The sequence below is a fragment of the Corythoichthys intestinalis genome, chromosome 2, assembly GCF_030265065.1.
Source record: "Corythoichthys intestinalis isolate RoL2023-P3 chromosome 2, ASM3026506v1, whole genome shotgun sequence".
Taxonomy (NCBI): Eukaryota; Metazoa; Chordata; class Actinopteri; order Syngnathiformes; family Syngnathidae; genus Corythoichthys; species Corythoichthys intestinalis.
In genome coordinates, this window is record NC_080396.1 from 35,557,702 (window position 1) to 35,574,694 (window position 16,993).

General features: G+C 40.3%; 1 protein-coding gene across 9 annotated transcripts in view; it reads right to left on the bottom strand.

Moving 5' to 3' along the window:
• Nucleotides 1-998: 998 nt before the first annotated feature.
• The window catches only part of atp11a (ATPase phospholipid transporting 11A), a 46,111-nt gene continuing 30,116 nt past the window's right edge, over nt 999-16,993 (bottom strand). For 3 of the 9 annotated variants that reach the window (XM_057829123.1, XM_057829115.1, XM_057829109.1), the window contains 28 exons: nt 16,137-16,217; nt 15,954-16,061; nt 15,662-15,790; nt 15,452-15,555; nt 15,312-15,359; nt 15,106-15,170; nt 14,931-15,012; nt 12,991-13,141; nt 12,693-12,890; nt 12,496-12,609; nt 12,325-12,384; nt 12,048-12,214; nt 11,888-11,959; nt 11,712-11,785; nt 11,530-11,633; nt 11,263-11,444; nt 10,086-10,334; nt 9,788-9,965; nt 9,592-9,694; nt 9,365-9,510; nt 9,227-9,286; nt 9,039-9,166; nt 8,477-8,612; nt 7,984-8,007; nt 6,386-6,451; nt 6,207-6,310; nt 5,948-6,113; nt 999-4,575 (listed from right to left, as the gene is read on the bottom strand). In XM_057829123.1, the coding sequence (XP_057685106.1) occupies nt 4,312-4,575; nt 5,948-6,113; nt 6,207-6,310; nt 6,386-6,451; nt 7,984-8,007; nt 8,477-8,612; nt 9,039-9,166; nt 9,227-9,286; nt 9,365-9,510; nt 9,592-9,694; nt 9,788-9,965; nt 10,086-10,334; nt 11,263-11,444; nt 11,530-11,633; nt 11,712-11,785; nt 11,888-11,959; nt 12,048-12,214; nt 12,325-12,384; nt 12,496-12,609; nt 12,693-12,890; nt 12,991-13,141; nt 14,931-15,012; nt 15,106-15,170; nt 15,312-15,359; nt 15,452-15,555; nt 15,662-15,790; nt 15,954-16,061; nt 16,137-16,217 (3,363 nt within the window). In that variant the 3' untranslated portion in view covers nt 999-4,311. Of the gene's footprint in view, nt 4,576-4,965; nt 5,334-5,947; nt 6,114-6,206; nt 6,311-6,385; nt 6,452-7,983; nt 8,008-8,476; nt 8,613-9,038; nt 9,167-9,226; nt 9,287-9,364; nt 9,511-9,591; nt 9,695-9,787; nt 9,966-10,085; nt 10,335-11,262; nt 11,445-11,529; nt 11,634-11,711; nt 11,786-11,887; nt 11,960-12,047; nt 12,215-12,324; nt 12,385-12,495; nt 12,610-12,692; nt 12,891-12,990; nt 13,142-14,930; nt 15,013-15,105; nt 15,171-15,311; nt 15,360-15,451; nt 15,556-15,661; nt 15,791-15,953; nt 16,062-16,136; nt 16,218-16,993 lie in introns of all 9 variants that reach the window. The other 6 variants (XM_057829148.1, XM_057829138.1, XM_057829152.1 and 3 more) reach the window with 6 other exon arrangements.

The window sequence follows — 16,993 nt, forward strand, 5'->3', positions numbered from 1 at the left end:
TATTACAGATTAACTAAATTGCTGCCATTTATGGTGATGGACGTCAAACCCATTTGAAATGGAAGCGCTGGCAGCCTTAAAAAACAAACAAACAAACAAACAAACAAACAAAGCTAAACTAAATTATTTAAAAAATAAATAAATAAAACTCACCCTCAATGTCATGATCATAACAACCCCAAATAAGTATTCTCTTCTTATTGATACATTCCACATCTTTACTGTTCTACTTTGGATGTTCTCATGAATTACGATTTATGACATAATTTGGAGCTTGCATGAGCGAATTCATTGGCGGCCTTGAGAGACAAGATATACTGTGCATTGTTCACACTGGATGGCACCCTCAGCTCTTAGCTACAGTAAATAGACGTCCTTTAGACTCAAGACTTTCTGGTCTGGTATATCTGAGTTTATTGTCCGTCAAGACAGTTATGCATGCTGAAGACGTGGCAATCTTTAACAGGTGAAGGGAAAGGAAAAAATATGTTTCTACACAATTTCCCTTGTATGAAATACAATTTCCCTTGTATGAAAGGCACCGCCAAGGCCGAGGATCCTGCAAAACAATAAAGGAGACATTTTCTACTTGTTAAGAATAATCCAAAATAAAAGAAAAACATACTAAAATCACTAGAAATAAGTTTGAAAGCCTTCCTTGTAGAGTGTACGTATGACAGCAAACTTCAATTCATTCCTTTCCATGCAAGGTCAAGATGATTAGAGAAGGGAGGGAGGAAAAGAACACTTAAATCGATTCAATAACAATCAGTGAAAAATAACCACAATTTGAAATAACATAATGCAGTATCATTCTTTACCCACATTTTCGTGAGTTATTTAGCTAATACAATTTTTATTTCCATTATCTTATCCATATTTTAAATGCAATAGAAGGGCACATTTTGATGTTAAGATGTTTAAAACCAGAATGTTGTTTTTCTTGCCCCCCCCCCCCCCCCCCCCTCCCCTCCATTCTTCACATTTGGTGGCCTCTATTCTGTGTCAGTCATTGTTGGTATAAATGGACAACATGCCATTATGTCAAGGTTTAAGAATGGAAGAATGCAAACAACACCTCTCTAGTTGTTCATCACTTGAACCCGTTTGCCGTAGAAGAGAAACTGGGTAAAAACTGAACAATTTAACAGTACTACTGTGCTGCTCCTTAGTGGAGAGCAGATGAATTGCAGTTCCAACACAAAATCTGAAATGGCATTTTAGTTGGGTGCAAAGTTGCGCCAATTAATCATGTCAAACCTGGATATGTGGCAAATTCAGCCTCCGCCCTTTGTGTGGAAAACCATTAATAGGATAATACGTCCTCCACAACTTGCTTTTACTAGTATCAGCGAAAGTAGGAACAAAAATCCATTGGGATGCTGATGAAGCCGAATATACTAGTAAATAATTTTCTGACTACAAAGTAGCAAAATGCGCAATATTTCAAGTTGAGACGGACAATCTTAACTTACTTATACTCTGATCTACTTTGTAAATGGCTCAACTGTCTGAAGTCTAACATAAAATACAAGTACAAATTTAATTCAATTTAATTCATTCCTACAATATAAATAAATGCGAAGACAGTTGCCTATAAGCATGATGAAAGGAAGGTAGCTTCTAGTAATGCTGTAGTTTATCTCAATATAAGTAATACGCTACATACAGTTTTCAAGCACCAAAAAGATAAATCTTGCTATGACTGTTAAAAGTGAGGTAGCCAAAAATTGTTGACACAAACATAGCATTTATTATTTGTTTGCATTGTGCATTTGAGTCTGTGTTGATTTATACATATTGTATGCTAGAGTAATACAAGACAATTTGTAAAATTTAACATCTGAACTTATATACAAATGGAATTTTGTGTATGTGTGTCTGTGTGCGTTCGTTCCCTTTGGATTCTAAAACGGCCCAACCAATTTTCTTGAAAATTTACACATTTGTAATATAAACGTCTGCGTGTGTTCTTAGGTAGGTTTTGTGTAAGTATAAGTATCATCGAAAAAATCAGAAGGAATGGCCCAATTTTAACCAAATTTGACACAGTCATAGAGAGTGACATCAATAGTGTTTCTCAGAAGTTCCAAGGTTGCAGACCTTTCAATAGTGCAGAAAATTGACAGAATGCCAAAACTGATATATTCTGATTGCTCCCAAACCATGTGTCGAATTGTAATGAAAATTGGCAGATTCGTTATTGGGGTCATTGGCAGTCACCATGGAAATTTTCACACCGGAGCGCCCCCTAATAGAGTGACACATTGACGGCCGATAAACTGTTAAAAATACTGATCTCAAAAGTGGTGTTTTAGGAATGTAGTTCGGGCCTTAGAATTATGTGGTCTTCGTTTGGTCCTGCTATCTGACATTGAGACTCCTTTTCAAAAACAACCATTTTTCAGGGAGCAAAATTAAACAACTTGTGGCCCATGGTGGTATATGTGGAACCACTGAATTGGTGGCCAAAATTCACGGGGAAGCCCTGATCTCGAGGTTTCTTATGTGTCGATTTAACAAACCTTGGCTCCAACAACCCACAACAAGTAATTCTATTTAAAGGCTTTCAGGATGCCCTTCACAGGTCAAGTGGCAGGACTAGTAGAGTTGATGCATTCTGACCCCCCAAATCCAGCTAAATGGCTTCAGAAGCCTTTATAGCAAAAGATAGGTCAGTCAGGTCACCAAATAATGACCATTTTCAGCAGTGTCAGCCACTGACACTGAGGACATTTTTCTTAACCTTTTAAAGCCGAAACAAATTCAATGGGTGTTTTTAACATTACTTGGCCAATAAAGATGATTCTGAATTTTGAAGCTCAGGCACGTAGTCGGTTTTGTCCATATCAATCCAGTTTATTGGTGTCAAATACTGTCGCCACAGAGTAAAATAATATAAGTACCATGGCATGAATAGAGGTACGTGAGGAAAATAAGTACAAATGTTGAAAAATTCTGCCATGAACTAACAGCAACACAAGTCCAAATAGTGATGCTCATGTAAGAAAAATAAAGTCAGTTTGGAACATTGGTCAATTGCATTTAAATAAGTCCTCCCATAGGTTTAATGTATAAAACATCTTTAAAAAAAAATAAAATAAACAACAACATACAAATAATGAAATTATACCTAAGTGGTCCAACATTTTGTTCTTTGAATTTGTTTCCAGTGCTGTTTAGAGAAGAGATTTGTTTACATTCACCTGCTCGGCGATGATCCCACACACGCACTCTGCATTGCAGAGATATCAGCTAGCACAAGGCACCTAACAGGAAGCAGCTACAAAAATCTGAAGCATCAACAAGGCTTTGGTTCAGAGATAACAAAAAGACATAACACTTTTTCTATTACTTCAATTCACATAGTGGCGCGGCAACAACACATGACGGTGAGGAGGAGAAACATTGGAGCGGCTGGTCACGTGGGCTTGATGACATCAGCAGCGTCATTGCCACAGTGACTGGAAGATGGTGTGCAGAAAAAAAGAGAAAGAAAACAGGAGACGAGGCAGTTGAAAGTGGCACGTGGCGATCGAATACATAAGGATATTTGCTACTCGAGGTTTACTTTAAGCTTTATAAAAAAATACTCTTACGTGAACCAGCAGGTAAATATGAACAATGAAGTATTCACCACACTATGTGAAGGCAACAAGAGAGCTAGCACACTGTCACACAACTACCACTGCTAGCAGAAGTTGTTTTTTTTTTTTTTTTTAAAGAAAAAGGTGCACAACTAAAAGGTGACTGGTAAAGTGCTGGCGGCAAACATGCTATTATGTCTACTGTACTCAGGGAAAACACAATACACATTGTAATGTCTGTATGCTAGACACTAGCTAGACTAGGTACATGGAAAAGCCTCGGATGTAAACACGTAGGCCCTCTTGAGACACCTTTCTTACACTGTTGCAGTGTGTCCTATGAAGTGTTTCGGGACAATGTGTTTGCACGCAGGCATGACCAGTTAGTCCTATGAAGACACAGAGCACATGTACAGTGAGGAACATATCCTAAAAATCCAATTGCACTTCAAAATTAAAGGGCCAGTGCGCATGATTCGATTGATAATGTTAAGCTGCAATGCTGTGACACTGAGCCCTTATCGGAATGATGTCCTCTTCATCGCCATCCCACAAAGTTTTGTGTTGTATTGGCTTGGAAAAGTCACTACCTGCGATTCTGTTACTCCACCTTAGTGGCATCGCTAAATTAGCCTAGCTTAGCTAAACTTTGAAGTCTCTTGTCCATCAGAGCAGTGTTCGATTAGTGCTGCTTTATAAATGTTGTTTAATCACAAATAATAAATTAGACTGAGGTCTCTGGCCCCGCCCCACTGTAGGTGTGGTTGACATCAGTGAATCCCAGCAGCGGTGTGAAGGTATGATAGTCCTGTGGCCTATGCCAGCGTGTCACCATGGCTTTTTTTGTAAAAGATTCAGACCTTATGGGGTTAGGTGTGTTCCTGTGGGTGCCAGATCCTCGACGGAGGCCGCCACCCATGGGAGTGGCATGGATAGATGACAGGGGGGTAAACTCGGAAAGCTGACCCTTGTAGAGTTTATCAGCTTCCTGTGTGAGAATCACAAGGGAGAAAAGAAAACAGAATTATGAGAGGCTATGGAGGAGCAAGGCAAACATCCCAGTTCGGTTCACTGTTTAAAGATCCTTTAGTGTGTTTCCTACTAGTTATTGGTAACACCTAATATTTTTACTCTGATTGGGTCAACTGGGATGTTTGTTCCTTTCCACATACACAACCAAATCATGCAAATGCCCCACGGACGTTTCGGTAGAAAGAATGCATTTGGTCACCAAGGGGCCCCAGAGATTCAAACAAAACACCCATGGAGCCCACACACATGCACAAACACCAAATAATCAAGTCCAAGCTTATTTGAGGCAGAACAATCACCTTTATTAGATGAAGAAACACACGCACACACGCAAGATAGGCTTTACCATGCTGAAGCCCTCTAGGCTTGTGTGACAGCTAGCCCACCTAGCAAGGAGTCAGAACTCAGGCAGGCTTCGGCCTCCTCATAAACTCTATTATCCGTCACATGCTGCATACATGAATATACACAAATACGAACACAGACATACGAACACAAACAATTTACATATAGTTGCATCCAGATGTGAATTCATTTTCATGCATATGAACACATCAAAAGAAACAAGAGGCAGGAAAGAGGAAGGTAAGCAGCCTGGAAGGGAATGCAGCAGACGGGTCACCTCTTCGGGCAGGGTTAGAAACTGATTCTGCTGGAGGTCTGAGACAGCATAAAGATGGTGGAAGGCTGAGAGGCAAGGCACCGACGTTTCATCTGCCGGGGGAACGGAATTGCAGGGGAAAAAAGGAACCAGGAAGTCAGAGGATGGTGAGGGGAAGGAGGGAAAGGCAGAAGGTTAAAGCACAGAAGATCAGTCAGATCAATAAAAGATGTAAATAAATCTAACATTATAGTTATAAAAAGTGTAGATAAGAGTAGTAGAAATAGTCAAGGTTTATTAGGTCTCTATAAGTCAAGGAAGACAAGTTTTGATCACAGATGCTACAGAAGATGCTTACTGCCTATTAAAGCCAGCAGTGAGTAAGCTGAAAAGATTGAATGAAATTAACAAAACCATTTCAAATCATTGCTTTCACATTTCCAGATTTCAGTGGTACCTGACTCCAAGCACTAATTCACTTCCACTGTTCTGAAATGAAGCAATACAACATGGACAGGCACACAGAGAAGCTGGCTGACTTACATCCACAAGAGCAGGAACATAGCCGAGTCCTGCATACGTCTGCTGACCCATAGTCACCAGTTAATTAGGCACAACACTATCACAGTCTTACCAAGCTATCCATAATACTGGAAGTAAATCTGATGAGTTTTGCAAAAGGGGTTCGTCACCCATTCATAACTAATACAGCTATAGAAAAGCTCACCTGTATTCGTTCAGTTGTAGTGGGCCACAGCGCCCTCCAAATGACTTTCTGCAGTACATCTGGTAGCAGACTGGCAGTAATCAACAAGACTATGCTGAGCCAAGCGGGACCACTGGACAACATCTGCATGAATACATAGTACATCCTCTGATAGTTGAGAAATGGCCTGCAGTGCACAAGACGTGCCGTGGTGAGTAGTTGGCCAGAGAGAGAACAGCTTAACGATACAGAGCAAAAAGGTAAAACATGTACGGCCTACCAGATGATTCCTCCCCATAGCAAAGAGAAAACCACAAAGAAGATCAGCGAGCCCCATATGACAAAGTGGTTGATCCATGTCCAGTAGTGTGTATCGAGGGCCAACTGGAGGATCCAGACAAGTCATCCGTGTGAGTGGGTGGGTACATGCATTAACATTGTGTTTATGATGTACAGTACCTTGAATGTAACTGTGAAGACCAGCACTGTAAAGACCAGCGTACCAAAGGTCCAGTTTCCAAACATCTAAAGAAAAAAATAAATCATTCTTTTTTAACCCTTTCAAATTAATCAATACATTTTAACTCATTCAGTGCCAAAGATGAGTTTTTACATCTGTCCATTTTTATTTCACAGAGAGGGGCATAGGAATGTCTTTGTAGACAAGGCTAATTCATTAGCTTCCACTGACGGTGACTGACGTCCAATCCATTTGCACTTGGAGGGCTGGCAGTAAATGATCACTTCCAACCCTCACATTTCAAATGGACTGGATGTCCATCACCATCAACATGAATATCAACAGGAAAGATGATCATTCACAGTCAACCGTTCCTGTCCAAATGGATTAGACGACTATTGCCATTAATGGCAGAAAATTAGTTACCATAATTTAGCAAAAAAAAAAAACAAAAAACAAAAAAAAAAAAACAGTGCGACATCTAAGCAAAGTCTTCATTCTATACACTATGTGAAGATTCATTCATTTTCCATGTCGTTTTTCCTCACGAGGGTCGTAGAGTTGCAGGTGCCTATCCCAGCTAACTACGGGCAGTAGGCGGGTTACACCCTGAATTGGTTGCCAGCCAATCGCAGGGCACAATGAGACATACAGCCATTGACGCACACACTCATACCTACGGACAAATTTAGAGTGTTCAATCAGCCTACCATCCATGTTTTTGGGATGTGGGAGGAAACCGGAGTCCCCGGAGTAAACCCACGCAGGTACGGGGAGAACATGCGAACTCCACGCAGGAAGGCCAGAGCCCCGGATTGAATCCTTGACCTCAGAACTGTGAGGCGGACGTGCTAACCACTCGGTCACCGTGCCGCAGTATGTAGTATGTGAACAGCGTTGGCAAAAAAATCAACACGCGTCAATCAATCAAACAGATGGTGAACAGCAACAGCAACATGAAGCTGAGGGAGGGGCGGGTGATGTAAAATATGATACTTGAGAATGCAGTAGTCAAGTTGATACACTGTTGGGTAATAAAATACGCAACAATGAATTAATAATGGCGACCCCTGCATATCATTGTTTGGTTCTGCACAAAATAAGAAAACACCTACTTGGAAGTTGAATCCATTTCAATTCCCTTATCAAGGTCATAATAGCTAATGGCCTTAAGTGGCTAGAAAACAACATAAACAGCAAATTCAAAAGGTGCCAAGTAACCTTTCAAACACTTCACTTCCCTGTACGTCAACAAAAAACAAAGTATGCAGAATCACTTATCCACTTGTTCACTTCTTTAGCCTCAGAATGGAAACAAACAACACCATCTTTACATTGGCACAGATAATTCATGCCCAGGTATACTTATTTTTATTCTTCTACTTATCATACAGATTTTTACAAGGGACATTTGGGGATAAGAGTAAAGGCGAGTATGTGTGGCTACGTTATTAGCCTATAGTTAGTATGTCAACAGCACACATCAAGAAAGAGGCAAGAGATGAGAAGTGATTGGAAAATGTTATTGCATGAAGTAGTGCGATGGAACCGAACAGGAAAACATGGAGGGTTGACAGTGAGACGTGGGCAGGCTTACCATCTGTGTGTTGGTTGTCATTAGCTGGGAGGAAGAAAAGAGAAGCATAAAGAAAAAGCAACACAAAGGTAAGAGGAGAAGAAAACGAAAGCCAGAAAAAGAAAATCATAGCAACTAACAGTTTGGCGACTGTAGAAGAATAAAAAAGTATTGCAAAGAAAAATAATAAAGAAGCTGACAAAGTTTAAGGACAGTAACACTGGCCAAGAATGAAAGGAGACAGACGGATGATGGTGACATTTGAGCAGACAGTCTAAATGCTCTGATATCGAACACCCGTCTGGCACTAAGGTAGATTTGCACTTCGATATTAGGTGTGAAGAAACTAATATAAAACTGGTTATACAACATGCTTAAACTGTTTGTGGTTGGTTGTATGACTTTATATTATCTCCTATTAACTGAGCCTACCGGTATTTGTTTCACTTTTTCTTTCACTAGATTGATTTCATAACTATTACTTAAAATAGAAATGTGAACACAATGGGGCTACCTGTCCGTTGCTGGTGAACGTGGTGTTGTCAAACAGGAAGTATGCACCAAAGAACATCACAATGGCATCATATACACCTAAGACAGTCCAGTATATAAAGATGGGCCACCGCAATAATGAGTTCTTGGCAATGTCTCTGTGGAGGTAAGGATAAAGAATGAAGTTGAAAAAAAAAAACCACACTGATTAATCAGTACTTGATTTGTCGCCTTTTGAAGGGCTAGTGATTAAAGTTACATTAAAAAAAATAGTAAGATTTAATTTTCAACTTTATTTTTATGTGAAATGCCCAACAGACACAGATACAGTTATAGAAATATTTGGATGGACAATGACAATGTTTTTCCTTAAGTTGAAAAACAATGGATTTGAAAGGAGAAATGGTAGAATTCAGCTGTTCAAAAGAAATGTTTAACTTATTTCACATACAGTGGATTAAAAGTGGAAGTTTTGGTTCTGTATACTCTATACGCAACATACTGAAACTCCGTTATTGTGAATTCGCTTCTGCTATATTTTGCTTTGGAAAGACAGCGTTACGTCAACTACCATCAGCAACAACCTGTAAAGACATGGGTCCTTCTTCAGAATGTCCATGTTGATGTGCTGCTCGATGAGACTGTAGAGCAGAATGGGCAGCGAAGTGAAGCTGATGTTGTATAGCGTCAAGTAGGCCGTATCGTACAGTGGCTGAGGAAAAGGACAGATACATTTTATTTTTTGCGCTGTCTTTGTGTACTTGGCTGTTACCTGTTGCGAGAAACCACAGAAGAACTGGTATAAGAATTGCGGAAAGATGAAACAAACATTCTGGAGGAACAGAAGCATAAACATGGTCAGTATGGTGCAATTTGCATGAGATACAATTCATAGCATCAATGACTGCACCTTGTAAAAGAAGTACTGTACAAGTTCCGAGATGCGTATGTAGTAATAGTGTCCATGGACAAGCAGGATCTTCTTGAGGTGTTTGAATTTTGGGATGGCATAGTCACTGTTCCTTACTGCCTGACGTCCCTCTTTACCCATGATACCTGAGCGACAAGCCAAGACATTTAGTCATTTGAGGAGCTTCTCAGCTATAATTCCTTGGAAGTAATTAAAAAAGTCTTAACCTATGCCAACATGGGCTTCAAGGATCATGCTGACATCATTGGCACCATCTCCAACAGCAAGTGTGATTGGATGCTCCTTGGAAGTCTTGATGAGCTTCACAACCTAGAAATGTAAGTGAAAACCAGTCATCCATCCTTGCTCTGCCATGTCAAAACATGAAATCACCAAATACAGAGAAGGGGGTCGCCTTTGTACCTGTGCTTTCTGAAGAGGTGCCATCCGACAGCAGAGTACAGCACTGCAGTTGCGGCAGATTTCTAAGAAAATCTCTTTGTAGTTCCCCGAATTGGAATCCTCCTGACTTGGTTTCATCACTGTTGAGAGTGTGGCTCCGTCGATGATCAGGCCGTAGTCTACATAGTCACTTGATAAACTGCATAGACCCACAAAATCACACTTACATTAAATTTGTGGCAGAACTGATGGTAAAAACTCTTTTGACTACTTATAATTTTCATCTGAAATTAAAATATTTTAAAACTTGCAAACAAACCCAGACATGTCTCTACTCATGCCCCCGTGCTGTCTGAGGACGGTTCTGCTAAGATCGAACAGGACATCGTGAAGGCTCTGCTCCTCCGTCCGCTTGGTGGTAAGCTCAAGGATCTGGGTGTTGCGGTGGAAAAGTTTGCTGGCGTAGCATGTGGCAGCTGCTGTCTCCATCTTGTCACCAGTCAGCACCCACACCTTCATACCAGCCTTGTGCAGAGACTCAATGGTGTCTGCCGCTTTTTCTTGTAGTCTGTAATGGTCAAGTACAAAGAAGGGCAGAGGAAACATCAAGTAGCTGTAGCTACTGTATGTAGTCACAATTGTGACTAAACACTAAAGTGAAGCTTTAAACACAGGGCTATTTTCTATATTTCTCTCTTTGGAAAGCACACAGATCATTCCAAAATTGGAGTATATTTGGGCTTCAAAATTCTTTAAAAAAATAAGCCTTCCCTTTTCTGGTTTTATGCTTCATGTTCATCACTCAAAAATAAACTACGAATCAAAGGCATGATCAGTTTAAAGATCAATTGTATTTGTTGTTTCCAACATTTAGCATATAATCACAGTCACAGGGTTGCACATTTGTACTCTCTCTTACCGTTTTCTCAAGAGTAAAAGCTTGCTATGGATCTAGCTGTTACTGCTGACCAAAAGGACATACTTAATTTTGTTAAAAAAAAAAAGTCACAAAAAAAAATTGGTCCCACAGTTAAAATAAAAACTACCCAAAATAAATAAATACATGAATAAATAAATAAATAAATAATTTCATTTTAACATTTTTATTCAAGATTCAATTTGATCATTGGGGTGGCACAATAGAAAAATTGTATTTTCCCAGGATACTTAAAACATATTTGGCATTTAGAAAAATAAACATTTGAAGCATTCCTTTCTCTCTTTGTTTTTTAGATTTGGTCACAGGACCAAGTAAACCAACACAGAAACTGCCTGTTTTAGTATTTTGTATGTGGATTATTTCAAATTTGAAGACTGAGGGCCGTATAAAATGTCATCCACTTCTCGAACGGCCCAAAAGCTGCCATGAGTAACGAGAGAACTAGTCCTAACAGACAATTTGCAAACCCCAAAGACAAATCTCTGATATTAGATTGCAGACAGTAGATACAGTAACTATTAAATTAGAATATAGATCAAACATCGGGATCATCTACCTGTCTTCCACAGCAGTGGCTCCGAGCAGGATGAGATCTTTCTCAATCATGTCGTAAGCCTCTGCTAGCCGCTTATCCCTGTCCTGCAATGCCAACTTGGCTCCACTTAGGAGCAGGCAAACTTCCTGGTACTGCGCTGGACTGAGAGGTCGATATGCCACACAGAGTGTCCTAAGACCCTCCTAGAAAGAGAGATTCAGTTGAAATATGATGAATGGACAAGGGAAATACAGTACAATATGGATGTGTAAGAGTGTGTGTCCTCACTACTGCGTTGTGCTCCACCCGAGCTCTGACTTGATCCACCTTGCCTGATATAACCCTTGGAAAGATGGATGAGTCTGCTCCTTTGCAGAAAAGGTACAGCTCACCTTCACACATGGGCAAATAAAGAATTGATGTATAATTCAGAAATCTCAAGAGTAAATCAAACTGAATATTGATATTACCAGTGCTCGCCCTGACAATGACGCTCATCCTTCTTCTGACGGAGTCAAAAGTCAGAACTTCCAAAAGTTCAAACCTGACAGGAGGAAAAAGAAACAGTATATATCTCTTAGATGCAGGTTTGTACTCTGTAAATGAGGGTTAATGAATAAAAACAGTTTCAAAGCGGTTCAATAACCTCTCAATCTCCTCCTCTCTGTTCAGGATCTCCATGTGACTGTCCTTGAGTCTCAGATACGTGAAGCCAAGCCTTCAGCACAACACACAATATTCTATATAAGCAGTCTTTCTGCAAGTTTTGAGGCAATGATTCATTAGTAGATGTTTGTGTTAAGCACCTCTTCATGCCTTCTACTAGCGCCACTTCATCTGGAGATGACGAAATGTAGAAGGAAGTGGACTTGCCATGATGGATGCCTTGTTTAATGCCGTCCACTGTCTCCTCCTCTTTTACTTGCACAGTGTGGCATAAACACAGTGCACGGAAAAAGAGCTCCTCATGCTCCTGTTATTTTAAGCGACGACAAAAGTTGCTTTCAAGTACTTTCTCAAAAGAATCGTGCTACTGTCTACTGTACATGGAAACTATACAACAAGCTACTTGGTCTCACTCACCCTGGCCTCAGGACCTGGTGATGTGTCTATCATGTCCATAGTATCTGCACCTGGCATCACCTACAAACATGAAATAATGACATGGGATGATGAAAATTAAGAACTTAAAGGATGTTCTAATCTATTTCACAATTCCTTACTGAAAAAAAAACAAAAGTGTTTTATTATTACTTGTCCATTACAGATAGCTTGGGCTACATAAACATGCCCATCCACGCAGCACTCAATGAACTCCATGTTGTTTTCGGTCAGTGTCCCTGTTTTATCAGTGAACACGTATTCCACCTGGAGAAAAGAAAAAAATGGCTAAGTCTGCTAATCATGACATCTGGAAATGTGTTTTCAAGAAGGGGAAGACATTGGAGAACCTGTCCCAGCTCCTCATTGAGGTCCGATGTATTGACCACTGCTCTCTCACCAAGCTCAGGGTCAAACATCTCATCATCCCACATAATAAAATAGGAGCCCAGGAACTTCTGCATCTCCACAGTGACGTACATGGAAACGGGGATAATGTAGTTAAAGAGAACCATAAAGGCCAGGAAGTCTGTGAAAGCCCTGATCAGCTGGGGAGACAAGAGGACACTGTAAGAAGCTCAACAAGGTAAAACCCTTTGGGGAAAAAAACACAACCCCTTTAGAAGCTGGAATTAACAACAGACTCACAATATGTCTCTCCCTCTCTGCTTCAGTTCTCTGATCATACCAAGGCTCATCTCTGATAGGATCAGACTGCCACGCATATTTTAGCACCGTGTTGATAAAGGCTTTGCTGATGAGAATGCATAGGTAGACCACCAAATAGGCGTTCATTGACCTGCCAATTCAAAGGCAGTTAAGAAAGACCCATACAAATGTTCTTTTCACAAAATACTGTAAAAAATATCTAGCTATTAAAGCAGTTGTACACTAAATTACCCACTGGTCAGTAAACTATCACATCATGCAAGAAAGAATCTGGCTCCACAAAATCCAATGAGGGATAATCGTAATATAGCCAAACCGAGCAAAACGACCGGAAGTACCCCATCCGCTATTGTTGTGGTGTGCCACCCACAGCACACACAGCCAGCAGATGCTAGAGTTGCCAACAGTCCATTAAAATATGGGATAGTCCTGTATGTATGTACAAAATTAAGTGTCTCATCGTTAAACTTAGAAGGAACGCGCTCTGTCCTGTATTGTCATGAAAAATGAAAATAGTGTTTTATTTGTAGAACAAACGAATACTGGTATAGTGCTTTTCAAGAATATTTAAGAGAACGCATTCCCCTTGCCTTGCACGGCCAGAATTTTCTCCCTGTATTTTTCAAACACTGTGATAAGAGTCTGGGTCCCATCTCCTTATTGGCCTCTCATGCCCGAACCAAATCGTCCGTGCAATCAGATTAGTTTATTTGGAATTCGTCTCCAAAACAACACAGATGGCGAATAGGAGAGCCGAGATTATGTTCCAATCCGCGGTAAATTCAGTTTCAAATGACCAAAAACACATCGAGTCGCTAAAACCAACAGTGTGTCTAGCGCTAGCCATGTTGAATAAACTTCTCCGTTCTCCGATCTCCTTGTATGTTTTCTTCCTCGCGCTACAGTTTCTTGCCGCTTTACCAACTTCACGTCCGCCCGTCGCTGATTAGTCCTGTCTGTATGCTGTGGCTTGCTCCGCCCTGGAAATTTGATCTGCGGAACGGTCGCCAGACTATAACGCTGGAACAGTGGTGAGTCTGGAGTTCCAGGCAAGCATTCCCCCGCTTCCCCTGCTTTCTGACCAATGAGCTGACAGAACAATGACAATCTCGCTCATCTCATTGGAACTGTAGATTGTCAGTATGATACCGAAAGACAACATAGAATGTGGGAAATAAGTTTTAGTGATGCTTGAGTAAAAAGCATGTTCAAAAGGATGATCATTAGTTTTCTTGTTCTTCTCTGAGTACTTTATTTTCACCATTTATATTATATTTTTGTGTTCTGTCAATTTCATTTGCATTTTCACATTATATTTGGAGTGATCATTTGTGAAACTTATTGCTGAGGGGAATTTGAAGAAACCACAGTTTATGTTTGCACTTTTAAAAAAGTATTATAAATACATTGCCAATAAATTGTTTTTCAATGTGCCTTTATCACTTAAATATTCACCTAATTCAGGTTTGAGTAAAATTATTACACAACAATTACTTTGTTAGTATTAAAAAAACAAAAAAAAAAAAACACTTTTCACATACAAAAAAATTAATCAAAAGGTGACTTATCGGGCCGGCCGGTTCTACCAATGAGGTCTCCACTCCAATATTTATATTTTCATGGAGTTGGCAACAGGAGCAGCAGCTTATGTTACTGTTTACATTGACAGACGCCGAGCTGCTACTGAGGTGTGGGAACACCCCAGTAATGGCGGCCACTACTAGAGAGTAACGTCCACAAACTCTACTCTGAGTCAGATTAGTCTATAAAATAGACGGACAATGTGTGATAACGAGCCAAAACATTCTGCTAACGAGCATACAGTCTTAAGAAATTAATGTTCCCATTAAGAAGATTTCAGTAATTGTCCTAGTACATCATAAAGTTTAGAATGGATGCGAATGAAAAGGAAAGCTTACTTTTCCACTGCAGAACGTTTCTGAGACTTGGTTTGGTAGTTGAGAGCCATCTTTGTTTCCATCCCAGTGTAGATGGCGACAGCTACAGTAAAGGAGGAACAGAATTTCTTGTCTGATTAGAATCCCCTCCAAGGGAACACTAAAAACCAATATTGTCAAAATGATCCTATTTTACCATAAATGTACTCCGTGTTCTTCAGTGTGGCTCCTCTAAGAAGCAGATTTTCTGAACCCAATGGCCTGTAAACAGCAATAATGTCAATATCTTTTCAGGAACACTGAAACTTTAATAAACATTCTGTATACGGTGTAATTTTTAGAGTGATTATAATAAAAACACCAATCTACCCTGTATGTGAAGGTTACACATGGTGGTATTACCTCGCCACTGGCTCATTGTTCATGTAAATGTTAATACGACCAACAAACCTATTAGGGAAGAAAAAGAAAAATAGGAAAACACATTATGAAAATGTATTCTATATAGAGTTAATTGCTTTTGTATGTCAAGTTCCACTGACTTGTAAAGGTCTGGCTGCGGTTGTTCACATTCAATAGTGGCGTGGATTGAGTCCACCTCCTTCTCTGCATTGTACGCTTTGGTGTCCTGCACTGCATAGTATGTCTGAGGGTGTATGAAAAAAAGACATCTTGACACAAGCAAACTCTGACATTAGACAGGCGAGCTGTGTCAAGTAATTCTCCAGCAAAATAATACATTTGCAAAAAACCTTGTGACTACTCTCGCCATCCAGACTGGCTGTGGTGACATAGCAGGTCCCATCATCCCGGGAAGAGGATAACAGGATGAGATCGCAGGGGAATGATTCATCTTCCTTCACAAAGACTATGTCTCCCACCTAAAGCAAATCGAGTAAAAGGCTACCTATCAATGGAATGTGGAACTGAAGTGTGTGGGTGCATTTTTGATCTAATACTCAACACACACATTCATTCATGCTGAAGTCTGACTGGATCACCTATAAAGCAATGATCTAGGCATAGTCATGCACATAAACCCACCCTCAGCTTGCGACTCTGCTTGCGGATCACTTTGCCATGCTGCAGCACGTGAACAGGACACTGGTTTACAGCGTTGTCGGCTTTGTGTCTCAGCCAGTCCTCGTAACCCTGAAGAACCACAAGAACACTCCGTGGTGGATGGCGACAAGGAATGTGTCAAGAAATCAGGCCTTAAGCTCCCACCTGCTTGATTGCCGTAACTGTGATGACAAAGAAGAGTGGCAGTCCACTAGTGATTGGGCTGGTCGGCGTGTCAATGATCAACTGAGGAGACACACAGTAAAGACATTTTTCAGTTAGACACAAGATAACGATGATGGCATGGTGACAATTTCTCACAATTTCCTTGGGTACAAAAATAGCTACTACATATCAATTCCTGAATATGGAACCCCTTCCGAGAAAGTGCCAAACAGACAGGTTTGGAATCTCGTTTGTCGACTGAGAACCAATGCGTGTTTAGGTGGGAATATTATGAGAAGAACTAAGATGTGTTCATGTAAAAGCAGCCACATGCTAAAAAGAAAAAAAAAACAACAAATGCTGGATTTGACCTTGATTGTTATTCCATTGTTTAAATTGCATCATTTCTGACCTGATGTCACGATGATGTCATCTCGCATGGCAAAGTGTCGCCATTTTGAGATGGGGGCACGCACAAGCAAACATCCGTAGACAAACGTTGTCTGGAATTCATATATTTCAGCAGTGTTTTGCGTCTTTTTTTTTCTTCATAAAAACGTCTTAAACATGACTTATTATTATCACAAGTCACTGCCGACAGACGCGAGGAGGCGATACAACTTAAAATTAGCGTGTATTGGCCTGCAAATCTGCCCATACAAAGTCACAGCTGATAGCTGGATAAACAATCCAAAGGAATTGCCTGCAGTGGAGTTCGGAAACATCTACAACTACCTCATAACGTCACCCAGTAAGTTGACCTTTATCAATTACGTGGAATATGTACTGTGTGGAACTAATAAAACTGGTAGTATATACGGAGGGATTATTTCTGCTGTAACCAGTAATTCGCCTCC